Source organism: Macaca nemestrina, chromosome 14 (assembly GCF_043159975.1).
Source record: "Macaca nemestrina isolate mMacNem1 chromosome 14, mMacNem.hap1, whole genome shotgun sequence".
In the NCBI taxonomy this organism is placed as follows: Eukaryota; Metazoa; Chordata; class Mammalia; order Primates; family Cercopithecidae; genus Macaca; species Macaca nemestrina.
In genome coordinates, this window is record NC_092138.1 from 104,859,612 (window position 1) to 104,883,868 (window position 24,257).

Here is a 24,257-nt window from a genome sequence, read left to right on the forward strand (position 1 = left end):
GACCTGAAGTGAAAGATCTAATCATGAAGATACTCCATGCGTTTCTGGGATACTTTGTTAATGTGCATGATAATTATTTCAACAGATATTATAAAGGAAATAAAATCTCCCTGGAATTTCATTTCCTTAAGTTTCCTCTCCCTTACCACCCATCCATGGCTTTTCACCCTCTTCCTCCTTCCTGATCTCTGTTGTCACATACTTTAGGATGTATACAAGATTACACGTTTTACAAATATTGGACTGTTCTCAGCAATGGGGTCTGGGATTTTAAGCCAAATTTAATCCCCTATATTGATTGGGTAGATGTCCAATAGACTTCCTACACTACAAATCCTGTCAACTGCTGTCTCTTACTTTTAAAATCCATCTCTTTTCCTCCATCCCAGCTTGGCCATGCTCTCAACACTTCTTACCTAGATTGCTGACCTGGCTTCCCTGCTGGTCTATCTCCAGCTTTACTTTTCACCCCATGGCTAAAGGGATCTTTCTAAAATCCCAAGTTGTTTAGATTATATAAATTGTCTCTTTAGAATGGTATTTGCTGTCCTTCATGGAAGTCCCTACCTACCTCTTCTGTGACATTGGGCAAAATCTCTATGATCTCTGCCTCAGTTTTATGGTCCTAAGTCATGATATTATTATTGCACTTACAGCCGTTCCTGGAACATACTAAGTGCTCTAAGAGTTGGCTATTTATATTAGTCACTGAAGCACCATTCCTTAAACACCTCTTCCATTGTAACACTTATGGTCAATATAAGTTCCGATCACCATCACCACCACCACCTCCTTGGGAGGTAGAAAAGAGGCAGACAAATCAGAATTCTGATTCTACTACTTTGTAGTTATAACATCTGGGCAAGTTATATAACATCTCAAACATAAGATACGGGCTGTAACATCTAAAGTAAAGGACGGTAGTTTTTTTCCTTTTTTTTTTGAGACCGAGTCTCGCTCTGTCGCCCAGGCTGGAGTGCAACGGCACGATCTCGGCTCACTGCAAGCTCTGCCTCACGGGTTCATGCCATTCTCCTGCCTCAGCCTCCCGAGTAGCTGGGACTACAGGCACCCGCCACCACGCTCGGCTAATTTTTTGTACTTTTAGTATAGACAAGGTTTCACCGTGTTAGCCAGGATGGTCTCGATCTCCTGACCTTGTGATCCGGCCGCCTCGGCCTCCCAAAATGCTAGGATTACAGGTGTGAACCACCTTGCCCAGCCTGTTTTTTCCTCTTTTCTATCCAAGATAGTACTTCAAGGAATGATCATTCAAGATTGAGTGGGTTGTTGTGAAGGTGGAGTTGGAACTCAGGGTACTTCCTCTACTTATCTCTGCTTGGTGCGATGTCATGTAGCTAAAAGTACAGCCGGAGGTCATTTTACAGAGAAGTACTTCCTTTTGCTCACCACTGCCACTAACCCCTTAATTTCCTTTTGGAGTTTCCCTACACCCTACATCAGAAGAATAGTTCACTGAATTATTCTAATTTGTCTTCTGATTTTCCATACTGTTTCTAGAGAAGAAACTCATGTTTCACGGACCTTTAACCTTACCGAACAGCGCAGACAGGGGTTTAAAATATACCAGCTGAATGAATGAATAAAACCACTTGAGGCCCAATAAAAATGGTGTCTAGACCAAGCCACTCTGCTGAGGTCCACAGAACTGTCTTCAAACTTCTATGATACATCACTTTGTATTAGTTGTGTATCTGTCCTGCTTTTCCCACTAGACAGTAAACTCAGTACTACCTGCATCCTCATCTCCCACACAGAAAGTGCTGTGTGTTGAATGAAGTGACTTGATAGAATTAAGGTATATCTCAACCTCCTTGGGTCTATTCATTTCTTTCAAACCCTTCCGTATGATATATAGATGAGGCAGGTAATCATTTAAATCTCAAGGAGTGGCCTGGTAGCTCTGTTAAGCCAAAAACTATGCCAAGAAAATCTAGATAACTAAAATATACCATGAACTTAATATTGACATTAAACAAACAACTTTTAAGGTGGACAAATAATTTTATTTTGTGCATGCAAATACATGTCAAGTACTGCAAACTTTTTCCATCAATTTTCTCTCAAACACTGAAAATCATGATGCTCTATTTTGTGAACAGCCAAAGCTAGTATCTCTTCACTTCAGTGCTACAGCAAAAACACACAGAATTCACTCCTTGCTATTCACTATCATCACAACCCTCATTGTTCCATCTCTGCCCTCCCCCCATATACAGGCCTTATAAATCCTAGTCTTCCCCCATTTAATCCTATTCCTATAGCACAAAGGGAAACATTACGATTTGGAAATTCAAATTGAAATAAATGGAATAGAATTTATTCCCATATATATTCCCCATTTCATTGTACAGAATTATTTTAAATTATAGTTTTAAATAGAAGCTGAGTATATGCCTTAAAAATGAGCATTAAATCCATCTTAGAGATGGTGCCTGCTTTTTACATGATGGGTGTACACCATCTTTAATTTCATTTACATTTCAATCGAACAATAGATTTGCAAAGAAAATGTCTAATACAGACGTAAAAATATTCACACTAGAGCTTCACAATCGGTTGTACAATTGACAAACAGGCCTCTTTTCCCAAACTTTCCAGCTAAGCAAATTTATAAAATGTAATCAATGCAACAAGAAAAACATTTCTCTTTCACTTCCAGGGAAAAGAATATGCAATAAACAGTATAAATGCAGACAGCAGTTGCTGCAAGCTAACCACGATACTCCCAAGTGGCTGTACAGTGGATATGTGCAGTACAAATAAAAGCCACATGTGTTGTATCACAACTACAGTATAATTGTTTGCCCAGCTAAGAGAATGCATGCACTTCCATGCCTTGGGTTATAAAGTGAGGCCTAATTCTTGACAGGTTGATGGAATATGTGCAAATGACCTTGGCTTTTGGTACTAAGTACAGCCAGTGTCTGTGTTCCACTGGTTTGGGGATATTTTAAAAATTTTATTAAAAAAAAGGAAAAACTGCCAATTTTAGACTCAAGGAGAATAACTGCTCTTGGAGTAAAAATAAGACTCCACTCAAATGTGGGGTGTTTTGATCTGTGGCCTTGACGCCTTGTATTCCCTTGCCAGCAAAGGGATACAAGGAAGTCGCAGTATAAAGACGTTACTAGCAAACTTATTCAATTTATCCAGAAAATGGGATAGTCCTTGAGCATGTTCTTTTGTGTTCTGCTTGCAGAAGGGGTCCTTATGTAGAAGGAGTTACAGTAAGTGATCCCATCAAGCCTCTTCATTCATTAAAACAAAAGTTCTTCCAGGAAACCAATGCATAGTTGCAATGCAACTTTTCCCTTTAATGCTTAGTTATCAATACTGGTGACAGTCTGCTCAGAAAATGACTCAAAGAAGATAGGGAAGAAATACTCAGATTCAAAGGTGAAATCATATGCTGAATCTGGTTGTTATAAATTCCACCCCTGTTAACAAGACAACACAGGCTTTAATGTCTAAAATCCAAAAGCAAGCTAGATGGTTTTTAAAATAATTTTTCAAATGTTTAAATGATCCCATTTGAAATACCTACAAATTGCTGTGCATCCTGTAATTTTCTCAAGGCAGCATATAAAATTGGGATATGCTTTATATACTTAACCTCAACTTGAAATCTGAATGAAAGTGACTAGATCCATACAAATGGAAAATTTCAGTTCTTGCATAGGAAATTTCTTTTATTATCCTCTTACTAGAATAAATAGCTACGATGGGAGGGAAAAGTCAGTGCCACTGGCCTAATGAACTCCCTTTTTTTGAAAATTACAATGCACAACTTTCATGTATGACACTGGTTTATCACGTGGCATTGAACATAAGACACGGCAGCAAAGGCAAGGGAATCTGCTTTGTTCAGGTACCAAATAGAAAAAATATATATGTAACTTCCTCTGTATTCATAAAATGAAATGAAACCACAAAAAACTGATGCTACAACCACAGTAACTGAATGGGGCACATGGACTTCAGAATGGAACTTAGAAATTAAAAAACAAAAACAAAAAATGAAAGAAAATAACCACAACTTTCTTGCATTCCAGACCTCAGACTTTTTTTTTCTGATTAGACAATAGGTAACATATGCAGTTTTGTTACCCCCATTACACATTTCCTCTCTTGTTGCTTTGTATCCTTTGATTCCAAATTTGTACATCACATCTTGTTGGTAAGGCGGCCAAATGACAGGAAATGCCTCAATTGTAAAAAGTCATATTCTAGGTCTGATTTGTAACATTTTCCTCGATGATATCAGTAGGTACCATTCTGAAGAAGGATCAGATGAACTGCCCTTTCTTCAAAAGTGGCAGAGAACCAATGGTTTTACTTCACATTAAACCCACCATGACAGACAGAAGGTGACCACTACACAGAGAATGGATGCAACACAGAATAATCTCAACACAGAAACAATTCCTATGTTGTTAGTGAAAAAGAGAGTAAGTTTTTAAGAACAGGGAGTTATTGTTTTATGGGATCACCTGCTGCAAGACAAGCATTACTTTAATATAAACGTTCTGAGACATACCAATAAGGTTGGCAGGTATATACATATACTGATGCAAATGTAATTTCACTGGACAAGTAGGCAAACATTTAAGCAGTTTATCCCAACCCCCTCCAGCAGAGCACAACCAAGTTTCAAAATTTCAATTTTAAAATTAAAAAGATAAGGTTAAATACACAAGATCAATTTATGTAGTATATATTCACCCTCAGAACGTGCTGAAGATGTTTTGTGTAGTTCTGTTGCACAGAGGGTTCTTTCCCTGAGGGCACATAAGGAGCTCTCAAACTGTTAATAGGTCTCTATTTTGTAACAAAATAGCAATTTTAAAATCTTAAAAAAAAATACATTACCTTCAACATGGAAGATCTCACTATTAAATATCCATGAAATAGACAGACTGGTTTGCATATCCTTTTTGGAATTACAAACAGCAAATAAAGTACATTGGAAGCATTTCAAATGTAAGAAGCACATATTTATAGAAAGGTTCTGATATAAATTATATAACAATCATGTTCCTGTAATATTCTAGGCTAATTTATAATGTCAGAAATAAGTTAATGTAACATGGTTTAAAACCCTTGTTCCTATTCATTTCAGGTTACAGAGTGAAATAAATAAAATGTCTTCATAGGGATGGGGAGCACTGGCCATGGCAAAAAGGTACAGTACTAACCAAAGGAAACTAAGTCAAGGCTACTGTGCTGTTGTTATGCTACAAACAAACATCTTCATACATTTGAGTATTAAATAAATGTGTAAGATCTTCCATACTGACACCAGAATATCAAAACTACCCCTTTGTTTCTCAGGTATATTTACAACTTATCAGTCACCTTATGAGCATGTTCATTAAGACAGGTATCAAACACCAGTATTTACTCATTCTAATCAAGAAATTTCAGGGAAATGTCAACCCTCCCGCCCCTGGAAATGTGCACAAAACTTTTTATCAAAATCTTATCTGATACAATGCTGTGGTTTTGTAAAACAACTAAATAGCTCAGACGACCAATAACATGATCCTGTTTAAGCATCTTGCTAGCAGGAAAAGCCCTTACATACAGTACACCTGGTGAAAGATCAGCTTGGCTTAAAATATTCCAGTACAATTTTCAGAGTAAACAACTTCACAGAAGTTAATTAAAAAAATAATAATAAAAGTCAAACTAATCTTAAAGAAACAAAAGAAAAACAGATAAACTATAGGTAAAGATCACCAGGAAGGAATGCCCAGCTTTTCTTTTCAAATGTTAACTGAAATTTAGGTTTCAATATAATACCTCCCACAAATCTGAGGCATGACTTGTTGAACACATTGTATACTTTCAGATGCCAAGTCAAAACCATTTCAGTCACATTTTAGCAAGGCAGAAATTATTCATGTTTCTAAGTATGAATAAATGTTAGCCAATGTTCTACTATTACATGGTTCATAGTCTTATCAACCTAACAGTCAAAAAACAAGAAAAACTAAATCCCAACATGAAGTAACAATAAACAATATTTAACCAAGATAATGCAATGAACATCCAAATTAATTAGTTTAAATTAAAAACCCAGCAATACCATCTTGTTAGTCAGTGCAAACGCTACATACAGGGTTTTCTCAAGAAAGCTGAAAGCACCTGATTCTTTTGCCAAGTCATCAGATTCAATAATGTACAGGCTTAAATCTGCATTTTAAAAAACTGCCATTACATTAGTGCATAATTTATCAAAATTGTAAAAACGATTCTGCATAACTTAGGAGAATTTAATATCTAGTACATCAGCTGAAAGACTTAGGCACTTGGTTATATTTTTAATTAATTACTTCAACAAGTAGCCTGTGTATAAATATTAACAAAGCAGAAACTACTCTTGAAAAATGGAAAATTAAAAAAAATTATATGCTACAGATAAAAGCACTGCACCACACTCCTACATATAATGCAGTAAAGAAAGCTGTATATAACCCTGTAAAATTCTATGGTAAGAACATCTAACTCCACTCTTCAAAATTAAAAAAAGAAAAAGAAATCCATGCAAAGTTCCATGAAAAAGATAAATAAAGCAGCTGGAATGAGATGGAAACTTCTCTCAGTGAAACATAAAATAGAAATAAATAAGTTAACTAAGTCTACTTTCACTAGATGTATCATTGTAGGATCCTGCTAGTTTAATAACTGAGTTGTTAATTTTCTATAGAAGCCATTTAAAATAGGAAATGGCTCAGTTACTGCACCGGATTGCTACAAACTCATAAAAAGCTGCTTGAAGCTTAAGTTAAATGTTGTCCAAATTCCAATCACTTCTGGAAAGTGAACATGTTACCCTAGTAAAGTAAATTTTCTTTTTTTTTTTTTCATAATGCTAATGCAAGAGGGCTTGAAGTATCAAAGAGTCCACAGGAAATGGATGCCCCCAGTAATATCTTTTTTTAAAAAAAATATACATTATATAATATATATTATATATATAAAAAGCTAGTGTAAATGCTTCCATGGTGTGGTCACAAATTTGAAAGATGAACCTCTTTTCAGCTGTTAACCATCTTCCCATTTGCAACAGGTTTTAAAAAGTCGTTTTTATCTTCAGACATAACATGAGTTTTCAGAATGAGGTTGCCAACACTGACAGACGTGGTGATGGGGAGGCAACTTGCATTGCTAATAGACACTGGGAGTGGCTGGCTAAAGCAAGAAGTTACCGGCAGAATTGTTTTTTGTTCCTCCCTGAGAAAAAAGAAATGACATTAAAAACAAGTTAGCTTTAAGTGAAAACTTTTAAGGGTAACTATACATACTTAAGGAAAGCTACATCAAACTTTAGGAGTCCCTAGCAAAGAGATGTCTTTATCACTAGAAGTATCAGAAGTAACTTGAAAAGTCCTATTTTCCTTTTTTCAGACAGTCTCCCTCTGTTGCCCAGGCTGGAGTGCCGTGGCATGATCTTGGCTCACTGCAACTTCCGCCTCCTGGGTTCAAGCAATTCTCCTGCCTCAGCCTCCCAACTAGCTGGAATTACAGGCGTGTACCACCACACTCAGCTATTTTGCATTTTTAGTAGAGATGGGGTTTCACCACGGTGGCTGGTCTAGAACTCCTGACCTCAAACGATCCGCCTGCCTTGGCCTCCCAGAGTGCTGGGATTACAGGCGTGAGCCACTACTCCTGGCCTGAAATGTTCTATTTTCCAAAAGTTATGATAAAAATTAAAATACTAGTTAGTTTAAGGCCATACAAACTATTAAGTTGAAGATTTAAGCCCATATTTTGGGCAGTAATTATTCCAAATGGCAGTATTATAGCCAAGAAAAAAAAGATATATATATATATTTTTATATATATTTATATATAATATATATTATAAATGTATTATATATATTTTATATATAATTATATAATAAAAATATTTTATATATAATTTTTTTCTTGGCTATAATACTGCCATTTGGAATAATTACTGCCCAAAATATGGGCTTAAATCTTCAACTTAACAGTTTGTATGACTTTAAACTATATATATATATTTTTTTTGAGATGGAGTCTCAGTCTGTTGCCCAGGCTGGAGTGCAGTGCCACGATCTTGGCTCACTGCAACCTCCGCCTCCTGGGTTCAAGCAATTCTCTTGCCTCAGCCTCCCAAGCAGCTGAGACTACAGGTGCCTGTCACTATGCCTGGCTTTTTTGTATTTTTGTAGAGACAGGGTTTCACTATGTTGGCCAGGGTGGTCTTGAACTCCTGACCTTGTGATCCACCCACCTCAGCCTTCCAAAGTGCTGGGATTACAGCCATGAGCCACTGCGCCTGGCCTAGCTGAGAAAATCTTAACATGATTTTCAAAAAGAGAAACCATTAATCCAGGTTTTCATTCTCCATTTTGTAATCTAGAAATCTGGCAACCAGATTAAAGAAGCATAACCTGATACTGGAACACAGATTAACTTTATCTCAACAGGCCGGGCGCGGTGGCTCAAGCCTGTAATCCCAGCACTTTGGGAGGCCGAGGCGGGTGGATCACGAGGTCAGGAGATCGAGACCATCCTGGCTAACATGGTGAAACCCCGTCTCTACTAAAAATACAAAAAACTAGCCGGGCGTGGTGGCGGGCGCCTGTAGTCCCAGCTACTCGGAGGCTGAGGCAGGAGAATGGCATGAACCCGGGAGGCGGAGCTTGCAGTGAGCCGAGATCGCGCCACTGCATTCCAGCCTGGGTGACACAGCGAGACTCCGTCTCAAAAAAAAAAAACAAAAAAACAAAAAAAAACTTTATCTCAACAAAAAGCAAGTTTCAGGCTACCAAAATGGACTGCTTTGTTAGTTCAATTTTACATTTTCTCCCCTCAAAATTCAGACTGACCAAATCATTGCCCACAAAAGGTCTTCCCCTTACAGCATAAAGCCAAAAATGAATTTAACATTTTTTTCTCTTTATTATGTCCTATGCCCACTGTTTATGAATTTTCTGTCTAACACTCACAGAATCACATGGTCTTCACCTAAACTCTGTTTCTTCTGCTTTGGTGGCTCCTTTTGGTGCTGCTGCACTGGATGCCCATTTTCCACTGCCGTTCCATTTAGCAACTGATCATTTTGAGAACTGATACCAAGCTGTATGTCCAGGATCTCCTAAGAAAATAAAATGTCAATCCTTCAGTATCAAAGTATTTTATACTTTTAAATTTTCAATCGAACAAAGCCTCTCAATTATCTAATTGTGGCACTTACTTCAATTGGTTCACTTTGTCCATCAGGTTCATCAGTATCAAGTGCTGAAAGCTCTAACTCGATATCCCTATCAGGTTTAGTATCTGTTGAATCTTCTGTATAATCACTCTGTAACTAAGAAAAATACTGATTTTATACCTGTGGAACCTGGGGCTTCCCTTTTAAATTAAAATAAAAAATCCCAATAATCAGCCAGATACGGTGGCTCACACCTGTAATCCTAGCACTTTGGGAAGGTGAGGCAAGCAGATCACTTGAGGTCAGGAGTTCAAGACCAGCAACATGGTGAAACCCTGTCTCTACTAAAAATAGAAAAATTAGCTGGGCATGGTGGTGGGTGCCTGTAATCTCAGCTACTCGGGAGGCAGGAGAATCACTTGAACCCGAGAGCCAGAGGCTGCAGTGACCCGAGATTGTGCCACTACACTCCAGGCAATAGTGCAAGATTCCATCTCCAAAAAAAAAAAAAAGTTTTCAATGATCTAGTTAAATAATTATTTAAGAAATCTAGGACTACAATTTTATTTCTATTATGAGTTTTAAAAGCAATCGATCATCTATCAGAGATATAGGCACACCAAAATACACTCAGTAATGGTATAACCAAGATGCAGCAGCAGAAAACAAATACATTAAGCATGAAGCCGAAAGATTCAGTTTCTTTACCTCTCCATTTCTTAGTTCAATTTCCTTGCTTAAAAGGTTTAAGGTAAGGTGACGGCCTTCATCCAGGGAATTCCACTTCTGTTGCATGGCCAAAGCATTGGCCTCTCTCTGAAGAAGTAATGAGTTGCTCTTGGCCTATATGAGGAGGAAAGAAAAGTAAAGTTAGCTTCCAACCATAGCTTTCAATTGGCATTCTATTTTTTAAAAATTCATAGCTAAGTTACAGAGCCTACCTGCTGAAGTTCAAGGCTCAAAAGGTCCCCAGTACTGGAATGCTTTCTATGACCAGATAAATCAGTAACAATGAATCTGTCCCTTTAAAGAGAAATATGTTTACTGTAATAAAAGTTGTCAATGAAGCAACAAAAGCAGTAATAACCATATGTTTTATGTGACAGATCAACCCTGAAAACTTCAGTCATTCCAAATTTAAATGCAAATATTTTTCAGAAATTTGTTACATAGCTCAGACAAGCAAAGCACATTTCATGAACTGGGGGTAGGATGTGTACTCTTAAGATACATACAAGTCTGAGAATGGAGAATCCTATAGAATTAAGAAAAACGTTACCTTTCAATATAGTGTGCTGATGATGTGGCCTCGTTGCCATATGAACTCCACCTTGAATCAACAGCATTGACATAAGGGACATAATCTACAGACATGTAGAATGAAACAATGGTCAAAAAAGTGACAAATTAGTGTACTGATATGAATGTATACTTCTCAAAATAGATCTGTACTTTATCCCATTAGCCATATGATGCTGGTTAAACCACCTAATTCTGAGTTTCCCATGGTTGTTAAATGGAGGGAAATGTTTTCCATCTCACAAGCTGGGGATTAAAAAGCATAGTGCTTAGGACGGGCACAGTGGCTCACACCTGTAATTTCAGCACTTTGGGAGGCTTAGGCAGGTGGATCACATGAGGCCAGGAGTTCCAGACCAGCCTGGCCAACATGGCGAAACTAAAATACAAAATACTCTCTACTAAAAATACAAAAATTAGCCAGGCGTGGTAGTGCACGTCTGTAATCCCAGCTACTTTGGAGCTGAGGCAGGAGAATCACTTGAACCCAGGACACAGGTTGCAGTGAGCCGAGATCGCACCACTGCACTCCAGTCTGGGCAACAGAGTGAGACTCTGTCTCAATTAAAAAAAAAAAAAAAAGAAAAGAAAAAGCATAGTGCTTAGAACATATCAGGCTAGGTATTATCTAAATAGATTACCTGATACACTGATGGGCTTAGTCGCACTTCCTTGGGAAGCAGTGGCCTGGACAGGATCTGTGGTATGGTAACCTGTACGGGAAGATCTGGAAATTGCACCCCATTTTGAGATGATGGGTCCATCACTAAAGGGAATTATTGGATCTTCTTCTTTTGTCCTTCTCTGAGTTTCAAATAAATGTACTCTTCTCTTAACATCGCCACTGTCCAGGTCCTGTGTAAACCAAAGAAAATCAACAAAAGGACTGTTGGCTATTACTTCAGCTAGTAAATATACGCTATCAAAAGACATGTAACTAGGTTTTTTGGTTAATTTAAAACTAGCTCTAGACTCAATGATAATCCAACAAACTACCATTAAACCACCAATGTTCAAATAATCTAAACATTAAATATAATTTATTTCAGACTTACCTAAATATAACCCTGCTGCTACTAATGAGTTATAAGGCAACAATATGAACGAATGAATAGAAAACATTCATTCTACAACGTGAGTGAACATGCATCATCTCTCACCTCCAACCCCTGCAACCCCAGCAAAATCATACCATTAACACAGCATTTGAATTAGCAATTACATCTTTGGGCTCTGAATCAATGGCATTTATACAGGAGCCTATGGTGCCACAAGACCAGGGAGAATAATGGGAAAGATGATCTTCTTCAAATTTTGTACCACTCACACTCTCTGAGAACTGGTTAAAAAAAAATAAATAAATAAAGCCAATTAGTAAGAAGCTTAAATTTACAAGCTTGTAACTACTATAAAGGAACTATTATAGAATTCAGAGGACTTCATAGCAAACAATTACACTCTTTCAATAACTAATATAAAAAACTGTAATAAGCAACAAATGGTATTTTTACAATAGAAAATGGCATGCTTTCTCTTTTCACTTTGTCCTTTAAGTGCTCATATGGAACATTTGACTAATACTATCAAAACCAATTAACTAACATTTATAGTATGCTACTAAATGGTATGGGGTGCTCCAAGAAAAAAAAAAGTAAGAGAAAACAAATACATAGATACACACAGAGGTCACAGTCCATATCCTAAAGAAGTTTATAATTTTCTTTTTTCTTTTGAGACAGAGTCTCATTCCTACCGCCCAGGCTAACGTGCAGTGGGGTGATCCCAGCTCACTGCAGCCTCGACTTCCCAGGCTCAGGAGATTTTCCCAGCTCAGCTTCCCAAGTAGCTGGGACTATAGGCATGCGCCACTATGCCCAGACAATTTTTTGTATTTTTAGTAGAGGTGAAGTTCTGCCATATTGCCCAGGCTGGTATCAAACTCCTGGGCTCAAGCAATCCACCCACCTCGATCTTGCAAAGTGCTGGGATTATAGGCATGAGCCACTACACCAAGCTGTGTTTACAATTTTCTTGAGAAAAAGAATGACATGTGCAAATAAGGGAATATAACTGATAAATTATGCAGTATCAAATAACAAAAGGAATTCAAAGAAGGCTCTGGAGCTAAAGGGGAAATAAATAAATTTTAAAGGGACTGTGAATAAGGAATACTTACAGGACCAGAATACTAAAGTTATACGAATCATTAAATCTAGTTTACTAATTATTCAGATTTAAAAACTCAAGGCCAAAAAAGTTAAATAACTTTTCTCAAGTCAAACTCAGCAGATCTGAGTCTCAGGGAAATACTCACTTCCTGAAGCATACATTGTATACCAAAAAAGAAAACAGAAGTGGCATCTAGCAAGCAAGTGGCAGCTCTGTCACTCTGTTGTCAACATATTTACCTGCTTTGAAGAAGTCTAAGTTTGACAAGACCAATTTGGATCTAGTTTAAAATTTCAATGCTTTATTGAAATATTTATGGGTTAAAAAATATAATGCCTAGGATTACCTCAAAACAATTCAACGGGAAGAGGGGGTACAAATAAGACAGTACTGACTGAGTTGATAACTATGGAACCTGGGTGTTGGGTACATGGAGTTTATCATATTATTCTCTCTATAGCTGTATATGTTTGAAATTTTTTATAATGAAAATATTTTAAAAATTTTAATATCAGAACTTTTGGGGGTGGGGAATAAACCAGAAAAAACTTAAAAAAGAAATTAATGGTTTACTCTAAATATAACAGTACTGAAAACACCAGATTAAATTAAAATCATCCTGGTACAAAAACTTATTTTGTAATGCCAAGAACAATAATTAACAGTGATGTAAAGAGCATAAATAATACTGTAGGTATTTCTGCATCTCTTATGAAGTAGTGAAGAACTACCTCAGACAGCACAGGATTCAAACCCCAGCTATTTACAGCTGAAAGATCTTGGGCAAATCACTTCTGTAAGTAAGATTCCTACCCTGTAAAATATAGAAAATACCTGCCCCCTAAGGTTTTTGTGAGAATTAAATAAAATAGCTTTATGCAAATGCTTAGTACAGTGTTGGCATGAGTAGGTGCTCAATAAATGATAGATATAAATCACACTATTAATAAAAAACCATAAAATAATTACACTACTGGAAAGATTTTGAATTCCTGGTAAAGGACTATGCCTTAACAGTCTTCAGAGTCTCATAACACCTAGCCATTGTGCATATATATTCAGTGTTTACTGAACTAAACTCAACTGCACACCAAACCACTGCAAAATATCCAACATAGCTATTCCTGGTTTGAATGCGTAATTTGAAGTCAGCTGTTTGACCTATCCCTGCAACATTAAGTAATTAAAACCTTTCTTACATCCGCACGGAAGTCTACACTGAATAGAGGAGAAGGTGGTGTTGGTGACTGTGTTGCCACAGGAAGAGTTGAAGAGACAAGAGGTGCTTTCTGAGTGTGGTACTGTGCCCACTGATCTGGCTTTCTTCTTATCTGCTCCTCGCAACTGGTCTTCAAATGACCACAAGGTTCCTAATGGGGGATAAAAGAAACAATCTTAATCATCTAGGGAGTGGTGAATAAATTTAACTGTGTGAAAATGATGTAAACAGTTTATGATATTGTTGGGATAAAAAAATACAGCAGGGAAAGTCACCCTAGTCTATTCTCCATACACTTAAAAAAAATGGTTAATATTTATTCAACTGATGTTAAAAGCAGAATCTGAGCATTCACTTTTCTTGTTTAGGAAAGTAATTTGTATGTATGTGGTGATACTGAAAAAAGGCCCTAACCTTGTATTTTTAAGAGTTTTCTACTTTCCCAACAATTACCTATCCGAACATAACATTTATTGAGCATTAACATGTATGAGGCCCAGTTCTAAGAGGTTTGATTTTCTGATTTAATTCTCACAACAGCCTTATGAGGTAGGTACTACTATTATTTCCATCAAACGAATGAAAGAACTGAGGCATAGGGAGGTCAAGTAACTTCCTTAAGTCACACAATTAGTAAGTGGAGGAGCCAGGATATATACCTGGGTGGTTTGACTCCAGACACTGGGCTCTTTTTTTTTTTTTCTTTTTTTTGAGACGGAGTCTCGCTCTGTCGCCCAGGCTGGAGTGCAGTGGCCGGATCTCAGCTCACTGCAAGCTCCGCCTCCCGGGTTCACGCCATTCTCCGGCCTCAGCCTCCTGAGTAGCTGGGACTACAGGCGCCCGCCACCTCGCCCGGCTAGTTTTTTTTGTATTTTTTTAGTAGAGACGGGGTTTCACCGTGTTAGACAGGATGGTCTCGATCTCCTGACCTCGTGATCCGCCCGTCTCGGCCTCCCAAAGTGCTGGGATTACAGGCTTGAGCCACCGCGCCCGGCCCAGACACTGGGCTCTTAATGACTACATTATAGTAGCATCTTCACTTACCCTTGGTAAAGGCACAGTTGTCCTTGGCTCACTTGGTGGCTGACAAGCCACCGAATAATATCCATCTAATGAGTTATATCTTTCCCGCAAAGATGTCTGATAGACAGATGAGTGCATCACATCCATTGGAGGTAAAGAATTGCTTCTAATAATGTCATCTCGTTGGTACATAGGTGGGCGCCAGATGCGCCTGCTGTCATACACAGGAGCATACATTCCAGAAGGTACTGGAGGAACTGGTCCATACGGCTGCGGAGGAGGAGGTTGGTAAGGAGAAGAATTCATTCGATCTCGAGGGGAAAATGTACTGTAATGATCGGCATATGGCATGGAAGCAGGTGGGAGGGAGGACTCTGGAACATTATTGGACCTCACAAAGCGAGGAACACAGGGAGCCACACCAGCTGGTACCGTTGGAGGTGGTGGATAGTATCCTTGAAAATTGGAAAGAGGAATATTTAATGTAATCTTAGTACAATCCAACATTTTATAATGGCTTAAATCTAAGGCAGCCCTTAATGCAGGAAAATACAATATGCTTTGAACCTTACCTTACCCTGCTTTATAAAGCTTTATACCTGGCTTTTTCTTTTATTTTTTAGTAGAGACAGGGTCTTGCTATGATGCAAGCCCAGGCTGGTCTCAAACTCCTGGGCTCAAGCAATTCTCCTGGGCCTCCCAAAGTGCTGGGATTACAGGTGTGAGCTACCACACCTGACCAGAAGCTACATATTTTCAAGATACCACTATATGAAAATCATTAACGTTCAATACTTTGCTAAAGTGCTCCTTAAAACACATGACAGAGCTATTAACAGATGGCTGGTAAATATCCTTCCAGGGCATCTATTGCCACTGGTTTTGGATTAAATAGTTACATCATTGATTTTTATTAACCCTTTTGGGAGCAGACGTTGAAGACCTCTCTCAAAATCTATGTGAGTTGTCCACTCTCTTTCCAAAATTGTACATAAGCATACATAAATAAAGCATTTTTTTACATCATTTCAGGGGACTTACAGAAAACCCCCTAAAGTTCATTCCTGACCCTATATTTGATTTGTAGGAATAACAACCTTAAAGCTGTTAGTATTTAGAAGCACAGATCCTTGGAGAAGGAAAATAACTTATGAGTCATATGGTCAAAAGGATTAATTTTTTAAATGTAGACATTCTAGAACTATTCACTCATTTATCTAAGGGAAACAATGTTTCTTTTTTTCTTAGAATCCTCTAAAATTACTCACCTGTCTGTGGGTACTGTGGGACTTCAAAGGGTATCTGAGTCCTTGGATCTTGAAAATACTGAATGTTTTCAGAATGCGGAGGATATACTGGTACTCTAGTTAGAAATGGGCTGGATTTTTGAGGCACAGAATTCAGCTCTGTTCCAACATTAGAGGGCCCAGCTGAGGTAGCTGCTACATTACTTACAGGAGTCTTGGGTGGAGAACCAATTTTACTGGAGAGAAAATTTAACAAAGGGCAAAGGATAAATCACTGTCTATGACTGTCCTCCTTAGTAGAAATTTTTAATAAAATTATATTCTGAAACCATTAATAGAAAACACTTCAGATATTGCCACATTGACAAATAAGGCAATGAATTTCACTGCCACCTTACACAGCTAATTTACATAATCATGGTAACAAAGTCATATTCCTGTGTAAGCCACAGGGAATAAAAACGATTCCCAGATATTAACGTGACTCATTAGTCACCATTTACCCATTTTTTTTTTTTTTGAGACAGGGTGTCACTCTGTCACCCAGGCTGGAGTGCACTGGCACAATCACAATAACAGCTTACTGCAGCCTTGACCTCCTGGGCTTAAGCAATCCTCCCACCCCAGCCTCCCAAGCAGATGGGACTACAAGTGCATGCCACCACACTCGGCTAATTTTTAATTTTTTTGTAGAGATGGGGTCTAGATTTGTTGCTCAGGAGGGTTTCAAACTTCTAGGCTCAGGCAATTCTCCCACCTTGGCCTCACAAATTGCTGGGATTACAGGCATGAGCCACCATGCCCGGCCATTACTCATTCTTTAAGCAAACATTTTTCCCTACTGAAGGTTAAAAAAAAGAAAATTCTGTTCAACAAGTTCTCAACCGAAATAATATAGTCCATTAGTAGAACTATTTGGGACAAAGAAAACAGACATGGTAAGAAAGGGTTGTTTTCTATGAGGAGTTAAATTAGCTGAACTATAAACTCCTTGAGGAAAGGCCACTTTTGTTTATTTTGATAACTCCTATATCCCCAGCACCTAAAACAGTTCCTGGAACAGAGTAGGCACTTGGTAAATATTTATCAGACAAATAAAACAGTTCCTGGCATGCAGTAGGTACTCAGTAAACACCTGCTGGGTGAATGAAATGGTAACTCATTAAATTGAGGCAAAACACACCAACCTTTTATTATTATTATTTTTAACACAAAAGAATTTTCTTGGTTGAGTCACTAAGTAATCAGCTCGAAAGGATGTTATGGCTTTCTTAACTCCTTTTAAGAAGTCAAATTTTGGACGGGCACGGTGGCTCACGCCTGTAATTCCAGCACTCTGGGAGGCCGAGGCGGGCGGATCAACTGAGGTTGGGAATTCGTGACCAGCCTGACCAACATGGAGACACCCCATCTCTACTAAAAATGCAAAATTAGCCGGGTGTGGTGGTGCATGCCTGTAATCCCAGCTACTCGGGAGGCTGAAGCAGGAGAATCACTTGAACCTAGGAGGCAGAGGTTGTGGTAAGCCGAGATCGTGCCATTGCACTCCAGCCTGGGCAACAAGAGTGAAACTCTGTCTCAAAAAAAAAAAAAAAAAAAAAGTCAAATTTTGACAGAGCTTTAGATATGTGATGACTGCAGAAAACGATCGTGTTAATTATGCAGGAACTCAATACACTGCATCTCAACCAGATTAGAGGGTTTTTTCTCAAATTAGAACAATCATTTTAAAGGTAGGGTATAGGCCGGGCGTGGTGGCTCACGCCTGTAATCCCAGCACTTGGGGCCAAGACAGGCAGATCACGAGGTCAGGAGATCGAGACCATCCTGGCTAACATGGTGAAACCCCGTCTCTACTAAAAATACATTTAAAAAAATTAGGCAGGTGCGGTGGCGGGCGCCTGTAGTCCCAGCTACACGGGAGGCTGAGGCAGGATAATGGTGTGAACCCGGGAAGTGGAGCTTGCAGTGAGTGGAGATTGTGCCACTGCACTCCAGCCTGGGCAACAGAGCAAGACTCCGTCTCAAAAAAAAAAAAAAAAGGTAGGGTATAAAGAAAAAGGTACATGGGCTGCCTTTAAGTTTATCACAGATTAGTCTAGGAGATGTTTACTTGTATGTGTAACTGTGTATTAAAATGTAAAAAATAACTAAGGAACTGTGGGTAATAATAGTAGGTACAAATGTAAGGGTTTAGAGTATAAAGATATTTTAGGGCTGTGCTTATTCTTTACACAAGTAAAATAGAGACAACAAGGAAAATGATTAGGATTTCCTTGAAACAATAATAATTAATATTTATCAAGTGGTTATTTCAGTCTATTCCAGGCACTGTGCTTTACATAGATTATCTGGTTGCTCCATGTCAAAATGTTATATACCTAAAATTTGGATTAGTACTTTGAAATGGTAAACTCATAGACTTTTGTCGATAAACAAAAAGGCAACAAGATCCATGATAAGGTCAACATTTATCGCCTCATGAAATCATGCAAGCTATCTCAAAAATTGGAACTTATGGGAAAAGCTAATCTTCAGTCACATCCTAGTGAGAATTAGATCACTATCCTAGATGACTTTCAGGATTCTAGGCTCTCCAATATGGCAGCTTCTCTCATATCTTATTGATTTTGCCTGTGCTGCCTTCTTCATTCACAAGGCCCTTCCTTCCTTGCTATCCATACTTTTGGATATAGCTCAGGTATCATCACTTCACCTCTAAGAAGCCATCCACAATACCTCTCATAGAATTATTATTTTTCCTGTGTTCCAATAACAACTGGAACAATTGTGTTCCAAAAAAAATTTAGATTTATTTTTTGAAAGTCTTTACCAGCTGGGTGCAATGGCTCATGCCTGTAATCCCAGCCTTTTGGGAGGCCAAGGGGGGCGGATCACTTGCGGTCATGAGTTCTAGACCAGTCCGGCCAACATGGCGAAACCCAGTCTCTACTAAAAATACAAAAATTAGCTGGGCATGGTGGCGGGTGCCTGTAATCCCAGCTACTTGGGATGCTGAGGCAGAAGAATCGCTTGAACCCAGCAGGTGGAGGTTGCAGTGAGCCGAGATTGCACCATTGCACTCCACCTGGGTGACAGAGCGACTGCATCTCAAAAAAAAAAAAGTTTTTACCCTAGTCTATTTTGTTAAAAAACTGAGATATAGTTCATTCTTTTAGGATGCTCAATTCAGTAATTTTTAGTATATTCACAAGGTTGTCCAATTATCACCACTATCTAATTCTGAAACATTTTCATCATCCCCAAGAGAAACCTATACACATTAGCATTCACTCCCCATTCCTGTCTCAGCCCTAAACCCCTAGAAACCATTAATCTACTTCCTATCTCTACGAATTTGTCTATTCTAGACATTTAACATAAATGGAGCCATATAAATATGTGACCTTTTGTATCCGGCTTCTTTCATTTAGCACAATGTTTTAAAGGTTCATCCATATCGTAGCACATAATAGTACTTCATTCCTTTTTTATGGCTGAATAATATTCCATTGTATGGATACAAAACAGTTTTACAACATTACCTTACCAAAACTCTTCAAAAGCTTATTTCCTAAACATGTATACATAAGGTCTCCATAATCTGGCACCAACCTATCTAATCTTATTTTATACCAGTCCCTAACATAAGCCTTCAGATCTAAAAGGCTGGTCTCCTCAATATTCCATATAATTACAGACAGATTTAATCCATGTTATGTTGTTCTTTTTTTCTGTAATTCCCTATATTTCTCCCAGCAATATAACATTTTCCTGTCCTTTAATCCAGCTTCAGTATTGTTTCATATGTGTAAATGCTAATATTACATAAATCCACAACTATATCATAAATCACTTAAAAGCAAAGGTATCTTACGTTTCATGTGCCAAAAACAGAGCTCCAAGTTTGAGTGCATAAATAACATTTGTTAACTAGACAATGTTCTCGAATATATCTTTTCTAAAATCTTGCCCAGGGAAGATTGTAAAAGTCCTTTTTTTTCTTTTTTTTTTTTTTTGAGACGGAGTTTTGCTCTTGTTGCCCAGGCTGGAGCACAATGGTGTGATCTCGGCTCACTGCAACCTTCGCCTCCCAAGTTCAAGCCATTCTCCTGCCTCAGCCTTCCCAGGTAGCTGGGATTACAGGCATGCGCCACCACGCCTGGCTAATTTTGTATTTTTAGTAGAGAAGGGGTTTCTCCATGTTGGTCAGGCTGGTCTTGAACTCCCAATCTCAGGTGATCCACCCACCAAGGCCTCCCAAAGTGTTGGGATTACAGGCCTGAGCCACCATGCCCAGTCTGTAAAAGTCCCTTAATAAACAATTTCTCCCATCATGTGCTGACTGCAGAAGTAGCAAATGTTATTGCTTATCTATCCATCATTGATTGCTATGTGCCTAGCACAATGCTTTTTTCCTAGCAGGCATATAACAGATACTGATAGACTATTTATAGGCAACAAAATCTGAACATCAACATAATTGATATTTTACTAAATCTTACTCAAGATTTTAGAGTTGGAAATAACTTTTCAGATCATCTGAAAATTTAAAAACTTTTTTCTAAAGGCACCAAAACCTTTTGACAAATGAAATCTTATGCTGACACTCAATAGCAATTAACAGTGACAATAATAATAAAGCAAATATTTACTGAGCACTTACTATATGGCAGGCATTGTTCGAGGCATACTGAAGAATTAATTCACTTAATCCTTGCAACCAATATAGGAAGTTGACACCATTATAATTCTAGTTTTATGAATGAGTAAACTAAGGTAGACAGATTAAGTAGTTGGCCTAAGATCAAACAGCTGGGAAACCATGAGCCAGAACTTGAGCCCCGAGAGTGTGGTTCCAAAGAGTCCCCCCCCTTTTTTTTTTGAGATGGAGTCTCACTCTGTCACCCAGGCTGGAGTGCAGCGGTGTGATCTTGGCTCACTGCAAGCTCTGCCTCCCGGGTTCACACCATTCTCCTGCCTCAGCCTCCTGAGTAGCCGGGACTACAGGTGCCCGCCACCATGTCCAGCCAATTTTTTTTGTACTTTTAATAGAGACAGTGTTTCACCGTGTTAGTGAGGATGGTCTCGATCTCCTGACCTCATGATCCACACACCTCAGCCTCCCAAAGTGCTGGGATTACAGGCGTGAGCCACCGCGCCCGGCCAAGAGTCCCCTCTTAATTAAGTGCTACACTTCATTACAGAGTATAAAGTGAAAGTGCTCTGACTGAAACAGAGCTAGAGGCTCAGCATTTTACCTGCTTAGGTTTCTGTTTAGTTCTTTTCTAGCATCTTTATGGAATCAATACTACAGTTCAAGAAAATAAGGTGTGAAAAAAAATTCTGGTCCAGTCTCTTTGGGAGAGTTGAGGAAAACAAAATTCAGAGTTAAAGTCACTTTCCAAGTTCACAGGGCTATTCAGTTGCAAAGCCAAAGTAGAACTCAAATTTTTTAGTATTTAGTGTTTCTTCTACATCACAAAATATTCTGTGTAAAAATTCTGATTAACTGGTATTCATCAGGAGAAGTAAAAACACTCAGGCATTTCTAAAAAGTAAAAAGAATTTCTAGCAATCATTTTTACCTAATACCTACTTTTCAGTTACAGAATCTGCAGAGGGCCCAGCAGCATTCTGACCATTAGTGCCAACTTTTCCCACTTTCTTCACGGTCTCCAGAGCTCTTAAGGTACTGTCAGTACTACGTGAGATTAGCTGGGAAACACTGTTTTCTGCATTTGAAATTCCGTTTGTACTTGGAACAATTTTCCCTGTTGTTTCAGTACTTCCTATGACAGAAATGACATTTCCGGCTGTGGTTGTGACAGTGTTGTTTACACCAACTTTATTTAGAAGAGGAAACGTTCTTACAGTGGCATTGATCTTTTTGTTCCTTAATCGATACCTGTTTCAAAAACAATCAACAGATTGGTGAATATTTCACTAAATCTTACTCAAGAAAAAAAATGGCAATGGGCAATGGGAAAAGATTGAAAAAGGAGGAAACAGTTTTGACAACAAGTTTCTTCAGCTAAATAATCAAATACAGTCTGTATCAAATTCTACTGCAACAGATGCCACATGAAAATATATATGCCATTCACATATGTATATAATATACATGTAATTAATATAGCAAGTCGAGTATACATGTAATCTTTTTTTCCCCCTCATGCCACTCTGTCCAAGAATGTATTAAAAAGAACCTTTTGAGGGAGTGGAAAGAGATCATTTGAAAATTTTGTGTAACTAGAATATAAGGTATGTTATGTAAAAATGACGGGAACTGGCAACGAACTTGGCTGAAAACACAGAGTAAAGAGAAAAGGTATGCAAGAGCTGAAGCCATTCTCTGTTGTTACCAAACTGTAAAAGGATTATATAATTTTAAAAAATAATTTTAAAAACTCATTCTTAAACATTACACAAAAATAGAAATTCTTTATTACATTTTTCAGATTAGTTTATACCTATAGTTAAAAACATTTCTATTAGAGATTTTTCTGATACTAAGTTTTGAGTTTAAGGTGATCATTGGATATAATATTCTAATACACAAAAGGACTGGCAATTTGATTTTGGATTCCATTTAAGAAAATGTGTTTCCACTTATATACCAAAATTTCATTATAATGTAATCCTTAACAATGCTCCCTAATATATGTGTGTGTGTGTGGGGGGGGGGGTATGTATATATTTTTTTATTTTTTTATTTTTGAGATGAAGTTCCACTCTTGTCAACCAGGTTAGAGTGCAATGGTGTAATCTCGGCTCACTGCAACCTCCGCCTCCTGGGTTCAAGCGATTCTCCTGCCTCAGCCTCCCAAGTAGCTGGGATTACAGGCACCTGCCACTATGCCTGGTTAACTTTTGTATTTTTAGTAGAGATGGGATTTTGCCATGTTGGCCAGGCTGGTCTCGAAATCCTGACCTCAGGTGATCTGCCCACTTCCGCCTCCCAAAGTGCTGAGATTACAGGTGTGAGCCACCATGCCCTGCCCCTCCAATATTTTTAAAGTGGTGAAAAATTAAGTTCATGAACAGAAAGAAGGCTATACATATTTGGGGTCATAATTATATATGCCTAAAGTAATGTTATTAATATTATATATAAACATATGGCAATTAAATATGAATAGTGTTAGTAATAAGCAATGCCTTCACAATAGTTTCCCTTTTAGTCCTCTGGTATCTATAAACAGCTTCATTATTCAATCTTTTTCTTCTCCTTCTCTTTAACATGTAAACATTGGCAGAGGAACATGATGCTCAATAAGAGACAAGTGCTCCTAGATAAGACTGGCTAAAAGTGAAGTAACAGAACATAAAAAAAAAAAACAGGTGATAGCCAGTTTACACAACCTTTTTTTTTTTTTTTTTTTTTTGAGACGGAGTTTAGCTCTTGTCACCCAGGCTGGAGTACAATGGCGTGATCTCAGCTCACTGCAACCTCCGCTTCCTGGGTTCAAGCAATTCTCCTGCCTCAGCCTCCGGAGTAGCTGTCATTACAGGCGCGTGCCTACCACCACACCTGGCTAATTTTTGTATTTTTAGTAGAGATGGGGTTTCATCATGTTGGCCAAGCTGTTCTCGAACTCCTGACCTCAAGTGATCCGCCCGCCTTGGCCTCCCAAAGTGCTGGGATACAGGCATGAGCCACCGTGTCCGGCCAACATCATCTTACAGATAAGAGGAAAAGCAATAATTACATCTTTCAAGAAGGAAGGGCATGAGCAGACCTATATTTTAGGAAGGCAATCTGGTGGTCTGGAGGGGCCCAAAGATCCCTATACCTTCCTTCACATGCTCTCTGAAACCTACTCTCATTATTCTTTTCCTCAGAGTTTTTATACAAAATATCGTGTCTCCTTGCTTTCTATCTTCAAAAAACAAAACTTGGCCGGGCATGGTGGCTCACACCTGTAATCCCAGCACTTTGGGAGGCTGAGGAGAGTGGATTACCTGAGGTCAGGAGTTCGAGACCAGCCTGGCCAACATGGTGAAACCCTGTCTCTACTAAAAATACAAAAATTAGCCAGACATGGTGGCACATGCCTGTAATCCCAGCTACTCGGGAGGCTGA

General features: G+C 38.4%; 1 protein-coding gene across 7 annotated transcripts in view; it reads right to left on the reverse strand.

Annotated features, from left to right (window-relative positions):
* Positions 1 to 2,005: 2,005 nt before the first annotated feature.
* LOC105463886 (ring finger and CCCH-type domains 2) overlaps positions 2,006 to 24,257 on the reverse strand; it is a 57,289-nt gene continuing 35,037 nt past the window's right edge. For 2 of the 7 annotated variants that reach the window (XM_071078288.1, XM_011711285.2), the window contains 12 exons: positions 21,771 to 22,079; positions 16,193 to 16,407; positions 14,946 to 15,379; positions 13,882 to 14,052; positions 11,706 to 11,852; positions 11,155 to 11,368; positions 10,494 to 10,578; positions 10,156 to 10,237; positions 9,923 to 10,057; positions 9,257 to 9,370; positions 9,009 to 9,157; positions 5,869 to 7,260 (listed from right to left, as the gene is read on the reverse strand). In XM_071078288.1, the coding sequence (XP_070934389.1) occupies positions 7,065 to 7,260; positions 9,009 to 9,157; positions 9,257 to 9,370; positions 9,923 to 10,057; positions 10,156 to 10,237; positions 10,494 to 10,578; positions 11,155 to 11,368; positions 11,706 to 11,852; positions 13,882 to 14,052; positions 14,946 to 15,379; positions 16,193 to 16,407; positions 21,771 to 22,079 (2,251 nt within the window). In that variant the 3' untranslated portion in view covers positions 5,869 to 7,064. Of the gene's footprint in view, positions 7,261 to 9,008; positions 9,158 to 9,256; positions 9,371 to 9,922; positions 10,058 to 10,155; positions 10,238 to 10,493; positions 10,579 to 11,154; positions 11,369 to 11,705; positions 11,853 to 13,881; positions 14,053 to 14,945; positions 15,380 to 16,192; positions 16,408 to 21,770; positions 22,080 to 24,257 lie in introns of all 7 variants that reach the window. The other 5 variants (XM_024787382.2, XM_071078287.1, XM_024787380.2 and 2 more) reach the window with 5 other exon arrangements.